Source organism: Gossypium raimondii, chromosome 11, assembly GCF_025698545.1.
Source record: "Gossypium raimondii isolate GPD5lz chromosome 11, ASM2569854v1, whole genome shotgun sequence".
Lineage (NCBI taxonomy): Eukaryota > Viridiplantae > Streptophyta > Magnoliopsida > Malvales > Malvaceae > Gossypium > Gossypium raimondii.
Window position 1 is genome coordinate 48,355,691 of NC_068575.1, and position 17,975 is coordinate 48,373,665.

Genomic DNA, 17,975 nt, shown 5'->3' on the forward strand with positions numbered 1-17,975 from the left:
GAGAATTTTGGAAGGAATTTGAGAGCAAATTGAGAGGAAATTTGGAGGAAATTTGAGAGAGGATTAGTTTGTAAAAAAAATGGGTGAGGGGTATTTATAGTTTTTTTTTTGGACCGTTGGGGGGGCAACGGTCAAAAAAATGACCGTTGCACTGTTCACGCGCGGGTCAAATCGCGTCCCTAGGAACGCTCTACACGTCAGCAAATTGCGCCCACGTCAACGCGCTTTGATGACGTGGACACAAACCGCACTTACGTGGACGCGATTTTCTACCACGTCAGCAAAGCGCGTTGACGTGGACGCGATTTGCTGACACGTTCCCTAACTTCGCGCTGACGTGGACGCGATTTAGGGGAAAAGGACCCATTCCGGTAAATAATAGAATACCGGACCTATTTTGATAAATTTAAAAAAAATTAAGCTTTTAATGATAAATTGCCCTAGAATTTACTGTGGGCTAAATTGAGGAAATTGTATGATATTGTGATTTAAAAATAGGAAGAAAAAGTTGAGGTTGTGGGCTTGAAAAATGGGCTAGACTTGGCACTTTACAAAGTAAGAACAAAAAATGCGGCTAACCTGTCCCAGCCCAAATATGAAGGAAAAAATAAAATAATGCGGTGAGCGTGGATCGAACACGCGACCTTCAAATTGCGTATATAACTTCAGTCTGACGCTCTCCCAACTGAGCTATTCCCGCTTATGCTTCTATTGTTTTATTTTATTTGTATGCATTTAATTGATAGTGCCTGCAGGTGCTCAATTCATTTTAAAAGATGAAGACGGCACTCATATTTCAATTTAAATTATAAAAATGAACTATATTTTGTATAGAGATGAAAATTTAAATTTCTTTAGCAAGTATGTTGAGATGAAAATATATATTTTAAAGTGTTACAAATACAATTAAAGTATAAATATAAATACATATATAAACAAACGCAAGCATTAAACTATTACAACATAAACTATTTGAGGAATCACAAAATAAAATCAAACCATTTATAAAAAAACCTTCCTCTATAAAAATCCTTTTATAATCAACTAATCACTTCCAAATTATATAAAGTAATTCTTTTCTCAATAGTTATTGTCTACTTTTTATTTCAAATGGTGTTTTATTACAAAATTGATCGGTGAAAATGAAAAATTGATATATTAATTATTTGTTGATAAGATTTTATAAAAATATTTTCAAAAATACTTTTTGGTGCAACTATAAACAAGGCGTGGCATATACTAAGGTTTGAAGCAAATTTTGTAAAATAATAAAGATGGTGCGAGGGAAGGGATTCAAATTTAGGTTTCAATGACAATTTCACTAGCATTTAATCATCAAACCACTAACTCATTTTTTTACCAAACGCACAATCCCAATTCTACTTACCTAACCTTAGAGATGTGATAGCAGTTAACAGTAAATCATCAACAACAAAAACATCAGTGTCAATCTCATGCTTTACATACAGGTCTATCTTCGTATGCTTAACCCATTAGTTCAACATGTCAATGGTGCTACTATCATTCCACACAAACCTAAGGTTATCATGCAAAGTCCCACTACAAGGCAATGAAAATAAATTAGTTGCATTGTACCCTTTTTTAAGTATTTTACACAGCTCAAAATATGATATCGTATCTCAATTCTATTTAATTCTCAGCATCTCACCACCTGGATACCTAACATGGGGATCACGTACAAATATACCCCAACATACAAGTTTATGTAGTATTCCTCCTTTACAAACATCTACAGTTTAAACAATAAAAAAACATGTTACAAAATTAGAGAACAGTAAGATTTCATACTAACAGACAAACAAAGTGCGGCCAAAAAATAAGTAGACAAACAAAATATTAAATCACATAAACAATACAAAATGCATATAAAGTTAGATGATTTAATAATTATAAAATCAAATCTTATAATTTTTTTATATATATAATGACAAAACAACAACAAAAGATGGAGGGACCACTTCAATACGTTCACCTACTAAACTCTGCCTAGAACTAGTGCCCCCACCAACCAACATTATGACCCTCAGATAAGAATCATGCATTGAACCAAAAAATATAATGGAACATGCAAATTTGTCAAATTTTAGAGTCGACCGCTATCACTAACAAAATTGAAAACCCTAAACTAAGAAACCTAAAAACCAAAAAGTCCTCTTCTTTTAAGTAACCAAATCGAAAACCCAAAATAAATAAAAAAAAACTAAAATACCAAAAACTCCTCTTCTAATAGTAGCCAAATAAAAAATCCTAAACCAACATCTCACAAATTAAAAACCCCAAACTAAAATCCCAAAAATTGAAAACCTTAAATAAAAAACTCAAAATAAAAACCCTAAATCAAAATCGAAATAACATATATAACATTTTCAATGTGAACACTTTTAAAAACATACCCTAAAATAGAAACCCTACATAAATATCATTGAAAATCAAAATGTGATTCTGCAACAAGCTTTTTCTTTCGCACAAATTTTTTACTTTCTCGAGTTAGAATTCAATTTTTGCTCCTTTTTTTTAGATTATCTTATTCAAGTGTTTTTTTTTAGGATCGACCTTCTCATTTCTGAAATGATTTAGTGTTTGTATGTTTTACGTTTTCTTTTGTTTTTAATTTTTTTTAATGAAAAAAGTTTTTTTTGAATTATTTTTTATTTTAATTACATGTGAAATGTGTTGGCACCTAGGTGGAATAAAAAAATCCACATCAGCGCCGTTACATTTAACGACCATGTCAGCATGTCCATTAAAAATAAACCAAATTGACAAAAAAAAATACGTTAGAGGTTAAAGTGTTCCAAAAAATTGATACAATGCCAAAGTAACCAAACAGTCAAACGTTAGGGGCTATTATTAGCGTTATGCCTAATTTTAATTATGCACACTTTATTATTTTCATAAATTGTCCTATATTTGTTGTTTTAACATGCATATGCGTATGATAGGATTTCTAATATTATTAATAAACTCTTTGACTGAATTGGTGCCACGAGTTAACTGGGTACCAACTTGATTAGGAAATGGCTAATGTATCCTTTTATTAAATGACTACTATATTTATTTTGATGGTTTTTTCGTCTTGTCACACTGTTATATAATTTTAAAATAAAATAACTAAAATTAACATGTCTAAGAACTGAACCATGCCTAATGAATTTATAAACAAATTTATTATCACTACACCAATAATAATTCATAAGTAAAATTAAAAAAAACTTTTAACTTAAAATGTTTCCTCTCACCAAATTTGTGTATCTATACTTGTTATATATAAAGTGATGATTGAGTTGGTGTCACGAGTTAACTTGACACCAACTCAATTGTGAAATTACCGAATACCCTTACTTTAAAGGGTAATTGATATTATTATAAAAGTATTTTCATATTTTCATACTTTTATATAATCTTCAAATAAAACAACTAAAAAAATATTATTTGGGAATTGAACACAAAACAACAATTTCATAAAATCTTAGTTTATATTTATATAAATTTCTTATAAATATACTTTCAGATAAAAAAAAACTTTCATCTACGTAGTAAATATGATATAATATTGTAATTATTAAATTATGCAACATCCAAATTGTGGGCGAAGGAAAAATATTATATAAAAAAATCAAACACAAATGCCAATAATCAAACTCTCGTCCAAAATAGTCTTAAATCACTTAACTTAACCATTCATTTATTTCAAGATTTTTCTTAATAGACTGTAATTTAAATTATTTAATTTAAAACAAAATTTATAAAATTACTGAAAATCATAAATATTTTTATAATAAATTTTTTATATTTTAATCAGTTTTCATTTTTAAATATTTTATAATTGGGTAAATGTTTCGTTGACTTGTAAAACTATTTTAATTAGATATTTAATTATAATATAAGTATAGATAAATAGATAGAATAAATATTATTATAAAATAATTTGTTATTTTTAAAATTTTAGTTTTTAATCATTTTTAATTTTTTTAAATATTTAATAATTGAGTAAATGTGACGTTGAATTGGAACAGATTTAATTATAATAGAATTTACTGTGGGCTAAATTGAGGAAATTGTATGATATTCTGTGAATTAAAAATAGGAAGAAAAAGTTGAGGTTGTGGGCTTTAGAAATGGGCAGGACTTGGCACTTTACAAAGTAAGAGCAAAAAAGGCGGCTAACCTGTCCCAGCCCAGAAAATGAAGGAAAAATAAAATAATGCGGTGAGCGTGGATCGAACACGCGACCTTCAGATTACAGATATATCTTCAGTCTGACGCTCTCCCAACTGAGCTATCCCCGCTTGTGCTTTGAAAGAGCGAAAAAAGAATCTAATCTGTTTTTAGCCAAGAAAATGAAAAAATATAAAATGATGCGGTGAGCGTGGATCGAATTCTTGACCTTCAGTCTGACGCTCTCTGTTTTAATTTTTTTAATTATATATTTTATTGTTTAGACATTTAATTGATAGCGCCTGCAACTGTTCAATTCATTTTAAAAGATGAATACGGCACTCTTATTTCAATTTCAATTAGAAAAATGAACTATATTTTGCGTGTGATATAATTCTTTATATGTTTTAAAAAATATAATGTAAAAAAGTGTAGATAAAATATTTTTTGAAAGTGTTACAAATACAATTAAGGTATAAATATAAATACATGCATGAACAAACGCGGTTTTCAAATTATTATAATACAAACTGTTCAAGAAATCACAAAGTAAAATTAAATTATTACGGCACGATTGTACTAAGAACTAGTATAATCCAGATTAAAGTCAACAAACTGGATTAAACCTACACATAGTAATCGCACATGATAGGACTTTAAGATCTATTCGAGACCCACGAATATAGTTGCGAATCACGGATAATATTTTTAGTTTTAAAAATATATGTCTGAAAGGCATTCTAGAAAAAGAAAAAGTGGTTATATACCACGTTTCCTATTATAATTACAAAACATATAATTGTTTGATCATATTTCATTTCTTTTAAGAGCAATTATTGTGGCGTAATTGTTTTACAATTACAAGTTAATGTTTTACATAAACAAATTCTTCCTCTATAAAAATATTTTTATAATCATCTTTCTAATTATATAAAATAATTCATTTCTCAACAAATATCGTCTACTTTTTATTTGAAATGGTGCTTTATTACAAAATTGATGGGTGAAAACGAAAAATTAATGTCGGTTGATAAGATTTTATAAAAATATTTTCAAAAATCAACTGTAAAGTTTTTAAATATTATTTGAATTAATAATGTGCATAATTTTGAATGGTTAAGCTTCTTCTAAATTAATTGGTATTCTAATTGGTAGCAATAATTATTTAATAACAGCATATAATTAAAAACCATGTTATTTTATAAATTAAAAAAAGCCTTGCTCAATAAAATTTAATAAGAGGCTCCTATGGTAAATTTAATAAATACTGTTATGCAACAATAGTCACTAACCCGAAGCCCAGATAAGAAACGAGTTGTCTAATCGTGACCCAGTCAGACCCCACCAGATGGATGCGCACGAGGCGTACAATGAGAGGACAGTCAGGGAAGTTCGTAATATCAGCTTGCGGTATCAACTCGCAGGAGTCGAGGGGAACTAGCTCGCATATATTTAAGGAGTTCATATGTAGGGGATTGCGAGATCTAGCATGCGAGCCGGAACGGTACACGTGCCCAACATGCCTAAGGTCTACTCAGAACGTCAATCCTATTAATAGTGAGATCAAGTCATGAACAGTAGAGTCAAATCATGAGTAATGATAACATGTATAAATACCCGAATATTACACACGAAAAATTACTCCACAAATAAAAATATCAAATACCAAACAAAAAATGCAGAATCGTTTCCTTAGCCAAGGATTCAATTTATTTTATTTTAATTTTCAAAATAATCATGCACAATTTTAATTTTAGCCGGATACCAAAAAGTGGATAAGATATTTTATATTTTCGAATATATGGTAAAATCATATAATTTTAACTCAATTCTAATTGGTATTATATACAAACAAAGAGAAAAAAACTACTATAAAGGCAATCGGGGCCGAAATATTCGTAGTTGCTGTGATATATTAGGCTAATTAAAAGAATTAATTATTAATTCAACAAAATTTAAAGAATTGGATATAATATAACTCATATATAATATATAATTTATGGAAGAATAATAATCACTCAATTATTCAGTTTGTTTTATTTTGGTCATTCAACTATTAATTTTATTTTTTTGTTTTAGTCACTCAATATTTTAAAATTAAATATTTTAGTTACCTTATGGAAGTCTAACGCGAGCTTTGTTTTATTGGCCTAATAACAAATTTATCCTCCGATATTTACACATCCTATCAAATTGATCCTAGATATATAAAATTCAATAAATTTGGCCTTCAATATTTACAAGATTTTCGTTTTAGTCCTATTTTAAAAAGATTAAAACCTTAAAAATTAAATAAGTAATTATAAATTATAAAATAATTAAAAAGTAAACATAAAAAATTTTTAAAATTTTTTGTACTCAAAATGACTTTCAATAGTATCTTCCACTTTTGTTAGATGAAGTTGGAAATATCAAGTTCCTTGGCCTTGACCTGCAATATCTATCCAATGTTAGAACTAGAAATGATAAAGACACAAGGATATTGGAGCCTGAAACTAGTACTATCTCTGTAGCAAATAGTAAGGCTATTAGAGTTGGTGTTGTCAACCCAACTATTTTTCTAAGTTTATAAATTTGTTAATTTTGGGCTTCTTTCTAGGTTTTAATTAAACACTTGAGACAAACAATGTAGCAAAAGAAAAAAAAAAGACTACATCAAAAGAGATTGAATAAAAAAATAGCTTTCATTTTGGTTGATGAGAAAATGAGCATAGTTGGTTATAAAAAGTAAATATAAAAATATTTTAAAGATTTTTAAATATATTTTAGTTTTTGTAAATATTGATGGTCAAATTTGTTGAATTTGTTAGATTTAAAATCAAATTGATAGAATGTGTAAATATTGAAGGGCTAAATTTGTTATTAGGCTAATAAAAAGCTTACGGTAGACTTTCGTTGCTAAATTAATGATAAGAGTAACTAAAATATTTAATTTTAAAAATTTAATGACTAAATAGAAAAAATTAAGTAGGAGGCTATTCTTGTACTTTTATCATTTATATAATTTGTGAATCCAAAGCTTAAGTAAATAACAATGGACAAAGGCTAACTTGATAAAAAGGTAAGTAATCTGTAAATTAAAAAAATGGGTCCAATCTAAATGAGAAAAAAGTAGATGTTGTGCGCTTTAAAAATGGGTTAGACTTTCAACCCAAAATAGAAGGAAAAATATCAAAAAAAAAAAAAAGAAAGTGTGAACATGGATCAAACATGTGACCTCTACCCACTAAATTATTCCCACAACTGTTTTAGTTTCGAAAATATATATTATTAATAATTTTTATTATATGCTTATGTGATGCTTTTATTGCACTTGTATGTGTATAACGACTCATCTTCTTCATATTGCTGGAGTGTTTGTTTAGTTGAGCCTTATTGTTAATAAAATCAAATTTGAAGTTTTAGGAATAAGATTATATGAACGAGATAAAACTGTCTATGGATCCTTAGCCAACCTCTAATTTTTAATTAATTTTTTAAATGATATTTGTTAATATAGGGTATCAACAATGGTAAAATAAGGAGGAGATTGTGGTGATTAAGAAAATGTCAAGCAAAGAGTCAAAGTAACGAAGGAAATGGAAGGGAGACAAAGAGAGGAGGAGGGGGCTATGTGCTAAGTTATATTGTTAGGGTCGTTGAAAAGGGAAGAAGATCCCTCATTCATTGTGTCTTGGGATATTTATAGGCGAGTCTCCTATCCAATTACGGCACGTCATCAACAATCTTAAAGTATGGTAAACGTGTGGTCAGCCAGGTGGCAAAACTGTTATACACGGTTTTCTTCAAGTGTAGTACGATTTTGACATTCTTTTTGCTGAGGTAATACGAGGTTGTTAGGCCTCAATGGTTTCATAGTAGTCTCCTCTTAATGAGTGCGTACCCACTAATAGCGGGTGGTTTAATAGGAGGTCCGCTATTAGCGAGCAGCCAAGGATGGGTGATCTTCCCACAAGCGATGTGAAGCATGTTGCGGGTGGCTAGTCACCCACTGACTAGTTGAGTGAAATGAGACAAAGGGCCATCCATAGATTTCTTCGTGATGCCACGTGTCCGAATTAAGTAGGGATATAACAATATCATAATTAAATACCAGAATTTGAATCTATTATTTTTTAGACTCTAAACAACAATTATTTAACAAGTTATCAATTTTTTAATGTCATAAGTTGTTTTAACCTTTATTCCAAGTAACCGACTTTTGAACCCAAATATTTTCCTTTTGGATTTCAATGTACACTAAATTGTCTTTTTAAACTTTTTTACTTTTTACTCTTTTTTTTACAAAATGATTTTATAAGTCACTAATGACACTAATTAAAAAAAGAAGGTGAGTTCCATGTTCTGTTTTTCAAAATTCGTTTGGTGGTCAGAAAAATCGTTTTCACAAATATAAAATTTTAAATTACAAAATTATCCTTATGTGCACTATTATTTGATTGAATTTTTGTAGAAAGAAGAATGTTTTCTGGTAAATTCAGTAAGACTTTTATAATAATAAAGATTAACTCTTAACACCAAATTTAGGTGTTATTTGATAAACTAAAAATTAAGTGTTGAAAGAATAAGTATTAAAAATTTAAGTACTAAGTTTAAATTATAAAATTTATTTGATATATTACTTAAATTTAATTACTGAAACATAATTAGATTATTTGAAAAATATAAATTATAAACAATTCTACATTTTATCCTTAATTTTAAATATTTTACGACCTTATTCAAAGTAAAAATCAAATTTATAGGATAATATAATATTAAAATAAAGGGTAAACTATCAAAATAGTCACTTTTGTTTACCTCAAGTTACATTTTAGTCAATTATGTTTTAAATGTTACGTTTAGTCATTTATGTTACCGCGTTATAACATTTTAGTCACTAAGTCGTTAACAGTGTAACGGTAAACTGATGGTGCAACTAGGATTTCACCATCATTGTAGTCTTCTACAACATCAGATTGTTCTTGTTGTTTTCCCTTTTGATTCGCCGCCTCCCTTTTAATCTTATTATGCAACTTATAATAGTCAGACTTAATGTGTCATTTCTTCTTGCAGAAGTTACAAGTTTTACCCCTATTTGAATATCTCGATCTACCCATAGATTTACCGCGAGGATTTCGTTCCTATATCCTTTCACGATTATCATTAGTATTTCGTTCTTATCTCCTACGAACAATGAGACCCTCTCCCTGAGAGTCGGATTTAGACACAAGATGCTTAATCTTTTCATACGATGTTAAGGAAGTATAGACTTCATCAACTGTGAGAGATTCACGACTATAAAAAATCGTATCTCTAAAGGTTGAATAAGACAGGGGCAACAAACAAAGTAGAATTAACCCTAAATCTTCTTTATCGTATTGAACCTCCATGGCCTTTAGGTCTGAGAGAATTTCTTTAAACACAGTTAAGTGTTCGTGCACGACGTATTTTCCTCCAAACGATGAGCATGCGCTGCTTCATATGCAATTTGCTAGTTACGGTTTTTGACATGCCTAGTTGTTGTAGTTTTGCCCATAATGCAGCGATAGTCTTCTCCTTCATCATGTCTTGTAGAATTTCATTCGACAGATGCAGATGTAATTGCTTTAAAGCCTTTTGATATTTACGTTTCTTCTCTTTCTCCGTCAATGTCAAAGGCATCTTGTCTACCCCTAGCAGGGCATCCTCCAAATCCATCTGCACAATAACTACCTGCATCTTTATCTGCCACAACGAGAATCTGGTGTTGTGATCCAACAACGAAATATCATACTTTATTTTCGTTATTACTGCAATCGAAACAAACAACCCAAAAAAGCTCTAATACTAATTTATTAAAAAATTGAATGACAATAATGACAATATAGAAAGATCATAAAGAAAAAGAAAGAAAAAATAGAACACACAAATTTTACGTGGAATACCTTTAGGGGAAAAAAACCACGGGTAGAGAATAAAATTCACTAATGTCGAATTCGAATGACACAAGAGGAGTTTCGACTACATTTATTTGTAAGTTAAAAAAAACCTAATTTTAATCAATGTCAAATATATTATGCTAATAAATGTTAAATATATTATACTAATAAATACTAAATCTTCTAGAAAGAAAATATATTTTGTTTAACTTTACTGCAAGCAATCTCTTAGAATTTGAGTCACACAACTCTAACATAAGCAAATTTATTAATCAATATCAGCAATGTCATACACAATGGTGGAGCTAGAAAATTATTTTGGGGACTAAAATTAAATTGTATATTTTATGATAGTAAAATGTAATTCCACTATTTTAATAGTGTATATCTTTCTGATTTTAAAGGATTAAATCAAATTTTTATCATTTTTGAAGTCAAAGTACAATTTTACCATTATTAATTTAAAATTTTATAAATTATAAAAGGCGTAAATAAAAAAATTTTCATTTTAAAAGGGCCAAGGCCCCTACTAACTCCTGAGTTCCGCCACTGGTCATATATAAATAAGTTATGAATACAAGTGTACATAATTCTAAAGATTTTGAATATGAGTAACAAGTACAAAAATAAATTTAAATAAAAATTATTTTTTTGGAAGGTAAATAAATTACAACTTAAAATTCTATTCTAAATTATTATTATTGAAGATAACATAAATAACAAATATATTAAATATAAAAATGATAAAAAAAATCTAGAGTTATACAGAATTTTTTTTTTTTTGGCTTATATCACATAGTTGTGCATATAATTAATGTGAAAGGAACTTGGTCAAAGCATTTTGAACAATGTAAGTGGCTATGATAGAACAGGTTTTCTGAGTGGGGTGAAAAGAATCCCAAAACACAAACTTGTCGGCATTGGAACATGTAAAAGGATTTCTCCGGCTGCATGCGTATCCCATTTCGAACATCCCTGTTGCACAACATGCCACCGCCGTTACCTCGAACCCTGCCCATCCAATTATTTATATAAATAACATTAAATCTGCTATCAGTTTACTTAAAACACAACTTAACAATATTAAGGCAAAAACCATACCATAAACTGCAGGCTTTTGAATGATTTTCATCAAAATACCATAGGGATCTGAAAACACCATCTGCATTCCATGAAACTTTTTGTTCTGTTTAATCACCAAAGCATTCAGTTTCCCATTGAAATCGGCTGCCAAATTGTTGAAACTATCCACACACTCGCTTCCACCCATAAGGTTCCCGGTTCTCTCCAACGGCATACACCCCATCGGAGGCAGCCCTCCTAACGATATCTTCCGGGCTCCAAGTTCATACAGCTTCTCTGTGAAACTTGCGGCGATCCCAACCAGGAAGTTTTCGTATTCTTCGATGGTGTATTCCGATGAACGGCCTGGGATTGCGTAATAGTTCTCCAGGAAATCGTTCGTTCCCACGCTTATCAGGTATAAAGCCCCGCTGATTACGCCGTTGGCTTTCCTATCTCCCAGATAGGCTCTCAGTTTCTTTTGATAGTTCTTGTAGTACTCCAGTTGTTTCCATAGTGGTATCACTGACTGAAAATTAAATTTTGAATATGCATCGTTTTATTAGAAAAAAGAAGAAGAAGATGAAGTGCTGGAACTTACGAGGACATTGGAAGTGGCATTGTCGTATCCGGTTGCGGCAGAAGCAAAGGTAACTCCGGTGGCGAAATCGGATATACTATAGGAAGGATCGAGGTAAGCAGGAATTGCCGGTTTGAGGCCGAAAGCATCGGAGATGAAGTCGGTTGTGATTTTGCCATTGGAAAATCTTCCCGTTGGACGCCCACCGTTGAAGTCTCGACCATAAGGTTGAAAATTGCTCCTAGCTACGGTGGGGATGTAGTTGTTATTCCCAGAATCAACTGAGGAGTCCCCGAACACTATGATTGCTGGAATTTTGCCCCCATTAACCAACACCAAAAATTGAATTGAAAGGAGCCATAAGATGTGTATCGATGGCGCCATTTGCTTCAATTCCATAGATTTTCAAACAGACTATATATATATATATATATACAAATGTGGTAGGGGTGGGGAGGGGAGGGATCGAGCTAACTTTCTTATTTCTTATTTTCTAACTTTCTGATGATCAAATGGTTGGAGGAGGGCTTTTATATGCATAAATATTAGTATGATGCGACCTGACCAGCTGACACAGAAAATGACAAGAATAAATAAAATGTTAAAATTTTATATGATATGCATAATTAATTTATTAAATTTTATATAAATACAAAACACTATAATTGTATGTAACTATGATATGGTAATATTTATTCCAAAAAATAAAAAATATATATAATAATTAAGATGGAATATTGGTGAAAGATTTAATAGCTACTTGAATTAGGAGTAAGTTGTACTTTGGGTGATGTAATAACGGCCAGGTTGGCTAAAGACGTCCAAACATTTGAGACAATGATTCTTATTGCTTCAGGCTTTAGCTAAGTCCTATATCATAATTCAAGCTTTTTAATGTCTTTCATAAATACAAGCTATTAAATTTAAAGATAAATTAATAATACATTAATTTTGATTTAATCTGTAATTTAGATTTTTTTATATAAATGATTCTAAAATTTTGATTAATAATAAAAATTACTTACTTTTTTATTATATGACCTGAAATTAAACAGTAAAAGTTGATGGAGTCAAAGAGAATGGTGCTACCAACATGCCACGTTAGCCACCGAAATAAAAAAAAATTAATTTTTTGGTGGTGCCAAGGAGAATGGCACAACCTGTATAAATACTAAGAAAATATTGTTATTTCTCTTTGGCACCACCAAAAAGTATTTTTTTTATTTCGATGGCTGATGTGGCATGTTGGTGGCGCCATTCTCTTTGGTTGAATGACGCCATCAACTTTTACTGTTCATTTTGGGTCATTTACCTATATCAATAATAGTGTTAACAATTTGTGAGAATTTGATCAAACCAAAATTTTATGTATAAAAATACAAAAAATCAAAGTTGCATGTATAAAATTATACATTAATTTTTTAAATTATTTCTAATTATGAGATTTATCCCTTAACTTTATGTACAATAATTTTTTTAATTTGATTAAAAAGGATTAACGTACTTAATTTATATTTAAAAAATAAGATACATGATGAAATTAAACTCTATCGATAATATATGAAATAATAATTTTAAATATAACAAAATTTATTTTGACGACTTTATGATTCAAACTGAATTAAGATATTTGGAGTAGAAGTATTACATTTTTAATCACTTTTGATAAAATTTGAAATTAATTTAATAAAGGAATCATTAAAATTAATAGCAAAAGCAATCAATTAAACACGTAAAGCATAGGGACTACTTAAATTAAAATGTGGGAAATAATTAACATTATCTAAAAAGAAAAAAAAATGTGGAGGGAGATTTATTATTGGTGGTGTTATTAGTAGATACACATGCAAGTCGTTGGTGTGTAGGTCAAGGCCTTGAATTGAAAGGGCTTTCCCAACTAGAAAGGTGGTGCTTTACCTGCAACTAGCCTCTCATTTATTATACTTTTCTATGATTTTCTCTTTGGTCCTTGTCGAAACCCCTTTTTTTAGATCGATTTTGTTTTTTTTTTAAATAAAAATGGAGTCGCCACTAATTCTTTTTATTTAGGTGTGATTGGATCACCTTAAAACTCATTTTAATAAAATGTTAGACTTATTAGAACGATACTTTTCGATCTACGAAATCTAGGAATTGGGTTCGAGAGCCATTTACGCACGAGGAAGGATTAGCACCCACGTAACTGTAACACCCCTAACCCGTATCCAATGCCGAAATAGGGTTACAAAGCATTACCGGACTTATAATTCAAACATTTTAAATTCATTTCTCATTCCAAACAAAAACTTCTCAAATTCATTCATATAGTCCCTAACACGAGCCCTCGAGGCCCAAAATAGACATTAAAAATGGTTTGGGACTAAACTGAGTACTTAAGGAATTTTTAGAAAAGCATGGAAAATTTTCAAAGTGTAGGGGACACATGCCGGTGTGGCTAGGCCGTTTGACTCACACGGCCAAGTGACACGCCCGTGTCTCAGGCCGTGTGGGCATTCAAATTGGGGACACACGGCCGTGTCCCAACCCGTGTCCTACCCCGTGTAACTTCCTGACTTGGGTCACACGGCCAGACTATACGCTCGTGTGCTAAACCGTGTACCCTTAGAAATGGCCTCACACGCTTGTATGTCAGGTCGTGTGCTAGGCCGTGTGAAGCTACTGACTTGATTTCTATAGTAGTATCAGGGGACACACGACCGTGTCACCTGGCTGTGTGTCACACACGGCTGCGACACATGCCCGTGTCTCTGCCCATGTGGACAAAAATAGGCCATTTTCCAAGCCATATTTCTCACCCAATGTGGTACCAACCTAAGCTCAACAATGCACATACAACCATGGCATAAATAAACATTCAAAACCAACCAATATCAAGTTTATAACCTGTAATATCCACACATACAACATGATATCCATAATTACATCCATTGACCACTTATAACCTATTAAAATATGCTTCCAAAATGTGTCTAGATGGTCATCACCTATATAAGGCATTGTGCCTAAAACTTAGCATGCATACTACGTCTCAATTTCAACCATTTTGTACCCAAAATACCAAATCACAAACAAAGCATTCACATAACCACTTTACACCACATATCATAAGGCTATTTACATAAAAAAAACATATACCATATTCAAGCCAAATGAAATGGCTAAATACACAACAAAACATATAGGCTACATTAGCCAAATAACCTATACATGTCATTTAATCAAAATATAAAGTCCAAAGTACCAAAATAAGAGTTTGATAGTGTGACACAGTCTCTGACAACTTCCAAACCAAGCGAGCTTCCGAATCACTATAAAACATGGGAATTAAAACAGAGTAAGCAATTAAGCTTAGTAAGTTCGTATTACTAATAAATACAACTTACCAAATCAACCACAATTTAGGTAAACAAAAATTAAAGCATAGATGCAACTTAATTTGGCCCAAAGCCTATCACATAATCACAATCATGTTAGCCAATGTGTTTATATATCAAAATATAAATTACTTATCGTATTTCACATGAATACCAGTACTGGTTCGTATCGATCTCGTATAACCTCATATATCACTGTGCCCGTTGAACCATTTGGAATATTATCGGATACTCAGGTATCTCACACTCTAAGTGCCAATACGTGGTCAAAACCACATCTATCTCATATCTCATATAGATGCTCACTCTCGAGCCATCATTAGGTCTGCTTACACAAGCTGACAGTCAAAACATAGCTACACGGTGCTGCTCACACAAGCTATAAAGTACCGCAACACATGCCGAAAACTTAGCCACCGGTAGGACGTACGAGACCAGCACCCAAAACACGATAACCCTTAATGACATGTCATTTGTATCCTATCTATTCCTAAGGTTCAATCGAGATATTTACTTTGTTGATACTTCGTCGAACATTTTCGTGGAGTCGTATCATCAAAATTATAATAAAAAAGCATTTAAAACACATGTAATTTAATGCTTATTAACATACGAACTTACCTTGAATTAGTTCGGAGAAAATTGATCGATTAGTCCACTACATTGTCCTTTTCCCGATTTAATTCCGAAAGTGGCTTTCCTTGATCTATGTAATCAAATTTAACTAATTTAATTCACATTATACTCAATTCAATCCAAAATTCATGTTATGGAAAAATTACTATTTTGACTTTATACATTTGACCTTTTTACAATTTAGTCCCTAGGCTCGTAAAATGAAATTCATGCAATTTCATTCACATCTAAGTCTAACCAAATTTACTACTTGCTCATGGAAGCCCATACACATCACAAATTCACACATTTAACACACAATTCACACATTTCTCAATTTAACCCTTAATTGACAATTTCATTAAACTCACTTAACAAAAGTTGTTTAATTAACAACAAGGATTCTTTTTCTTCCATTAAACTTCAAGAACAACTAAAATTATCTCATGGAAAAACCCTAGACTTTCAATCATTTTGCAAATTGGTCCCCTAGTTGGCTAGGTTAAGCAACAACGATTCCGAAAACATAAAAATCATCAAAAACAGGCTTAAAAATCACTTACATGCAAGGGGTTTATCTTGCTGAAATGTTACGCTCTCCAATGGCTCTAAGTTGCTGAAATTTTTGGTGGAAATTTGCATGAGGATGATGGCCATTTGTTTTGTTTTATTTAGTTTACTTTTAATTACCTAATTACCATTTTACCCTTACCTAACTTTAAAAATTACTCAATTACCAAGCCATGCACATCCACTAACTTAATTAATGGTATAATTACCATATAATTCCACTTTAAGGTTCTATAGCTATTTAACACCTTTAGCTAATAGAACACAACTTTCGCACTTTACACGATATAGTCCTTTTTCCCAAATTGAGCATACAAACGGTAAAATTTCTTAATGAAATTTTTGTACCATAATTCTAACATGTTGTAAACCACAAAATAATATTGAAATAAATTTTACGACCTCAGATTTGTGGTCCCGAAGCTACGATTCCGATTTCACTGAAAATAGGTCATTACAGTAACGCCCAAAATTGGTACCTAGTTGATTAATTGATGTCTTAGTGTCGAGAATTTAAAATTTGAAGTGAATTTAAAACACGATCCCACTTGCATAATGATATAATTAAAAATCACTTAAATAAATCAAAACATATGTGAAAGACCTTCTTATCTCGAGGTAAACAAAAAGGTCACGTCTCGTTAGTTAGGACACGACGTTTCAAATCCTAAAAAATAAGCTTGCTCATTATTTGATCATTAATTAAATCTCATGTGTTTTCGCTTTAAAAAGGTCGTCCGATTATCTAGGTTCAAGGAGGATGTCGAACCCCGTAAGTTAAGGCACGACTTCTCGAATCTCCAAATATGGAACATTGCCTTAATTTTAAAAATTTCCTTTATCGAATAATAATAAATGTAAGATTTAAAACAATGCGTATTTATCTTATTTGGGTATAGTACAACAATGGATAAATATATTTAAACACGATTCATGACATGATTATAATGAAATAAAATGGAATGGTAGTGTATAAAAATGGAACGATAATATATGAAAAATAAAATGTCGTGCTAGTGAATGACAATATTATAAATATAATAATAAAACCACTTCGTAATAATAATGGCGATAATCATGTTATATTTATTACTCTAATACTAATATAAATAATTAAAGAAAAATAAATAATAACAATAACAATAACAACAAAATATGAGAATAAAAAAGAATAACACAAATTCTAAATATAAAAAGAATAAAGAAATAAATATATAAATGAATAAATATAAAGGAAGATAATTTATAAAAGATTGAAGATAAATGACTAAATCAAAATTTAAACAAAATTAAAAGTAAAAATCATAAAATCAAATGTGCGAAAAAGGATAGGGACCAACTAGGAAATTATTCCCCTATCTCTTAAACTCACCGTTCTTAGGAGACCAAATGGTCAGAGGACCGAAATGAAAAAATAATAAAATTAAATGGATAAATTTAAAAAAAAAGAAAAAGGCTAAAATTAGGACTAGATTGAAAAAACATTTAAAAAATGGAGGGACTAAAAATGAAAATATTCTCCCTCAAAAAAACACGCGGATCCTAGGGGTGGTTCGGGTCAGCTGAAATGACACCGTTTCAGGTACCCATTTCCTGAAAATGGCCTGAGGACTAAAATAAAAATAAAATAAGATTAAAAGGGGAACAAGACTGTATTGGAAACTGCTTAAAAAACAGAAGGACTAGGGTAGTAAT

The 17,975-nt window shown here is 30.7% G+C and overlaps 1 protein-coding gene and 2 non-coding genes across 3 annotated transcripts; all 3 read right to left on the bottom strand.

Annotated features, from left to right (window-relative positions):
• Positions 1 to 616: 616 nt before the first annotated feature.
• Positions 617 to 700, bottom strand: TRNAF-GAA (transfer RNA phenylalanine (anticodon GAA)). Its single transcript is given in 2 exon segments — positions 617 to 652; positions 664 to 700. It is a non-coding gene; the product is annotated as a tRNA-Phe (tRNA).
• Positions 701 to 4,226: 3,526 nt separating this feature from the next.
• TRNAF-GAA (transfer RNA phenylalanine (anticodon GAA)) lies at positions 4,227 to 4,310 on the bottom strand. The gene is given in 2 exon segments: positions 4,227 to 4,262; positions 4,274 to 4,310. It is a non-coding gene; the product is annotated as a tRNA-Phe (tRNA).
• A 6,432-nt stretch (positions 4,311 to 10,742) lies between these two features.
• LOC105803447 (GDSL esterase/lipase At2g04570) lies at positions 10,743 to 12,227 on the bottom strand. The gene is made up of 3 exons (XM_012635651.2): positions 11,743 to 12,227; positions 11,181 to 11,670; positions 10,743 to 11,090 (listed from the first exon to the last, which is right to left on the bottom strand). Exons 1-3 carry the CDS (start codon positions 12,118 to 12,120, stop codon positions 10,891 to 10,893), a joined length of 1,068 nt encoding a protein of 355 aa, XP_012491105.1. The 5' UTR covers positions 12,121 to 12,227; the 3' UTR covers positions 10,743 to 10,890.
• Positions 12,228 to 17,975: the final 5,748 nt, after the last annotated feature.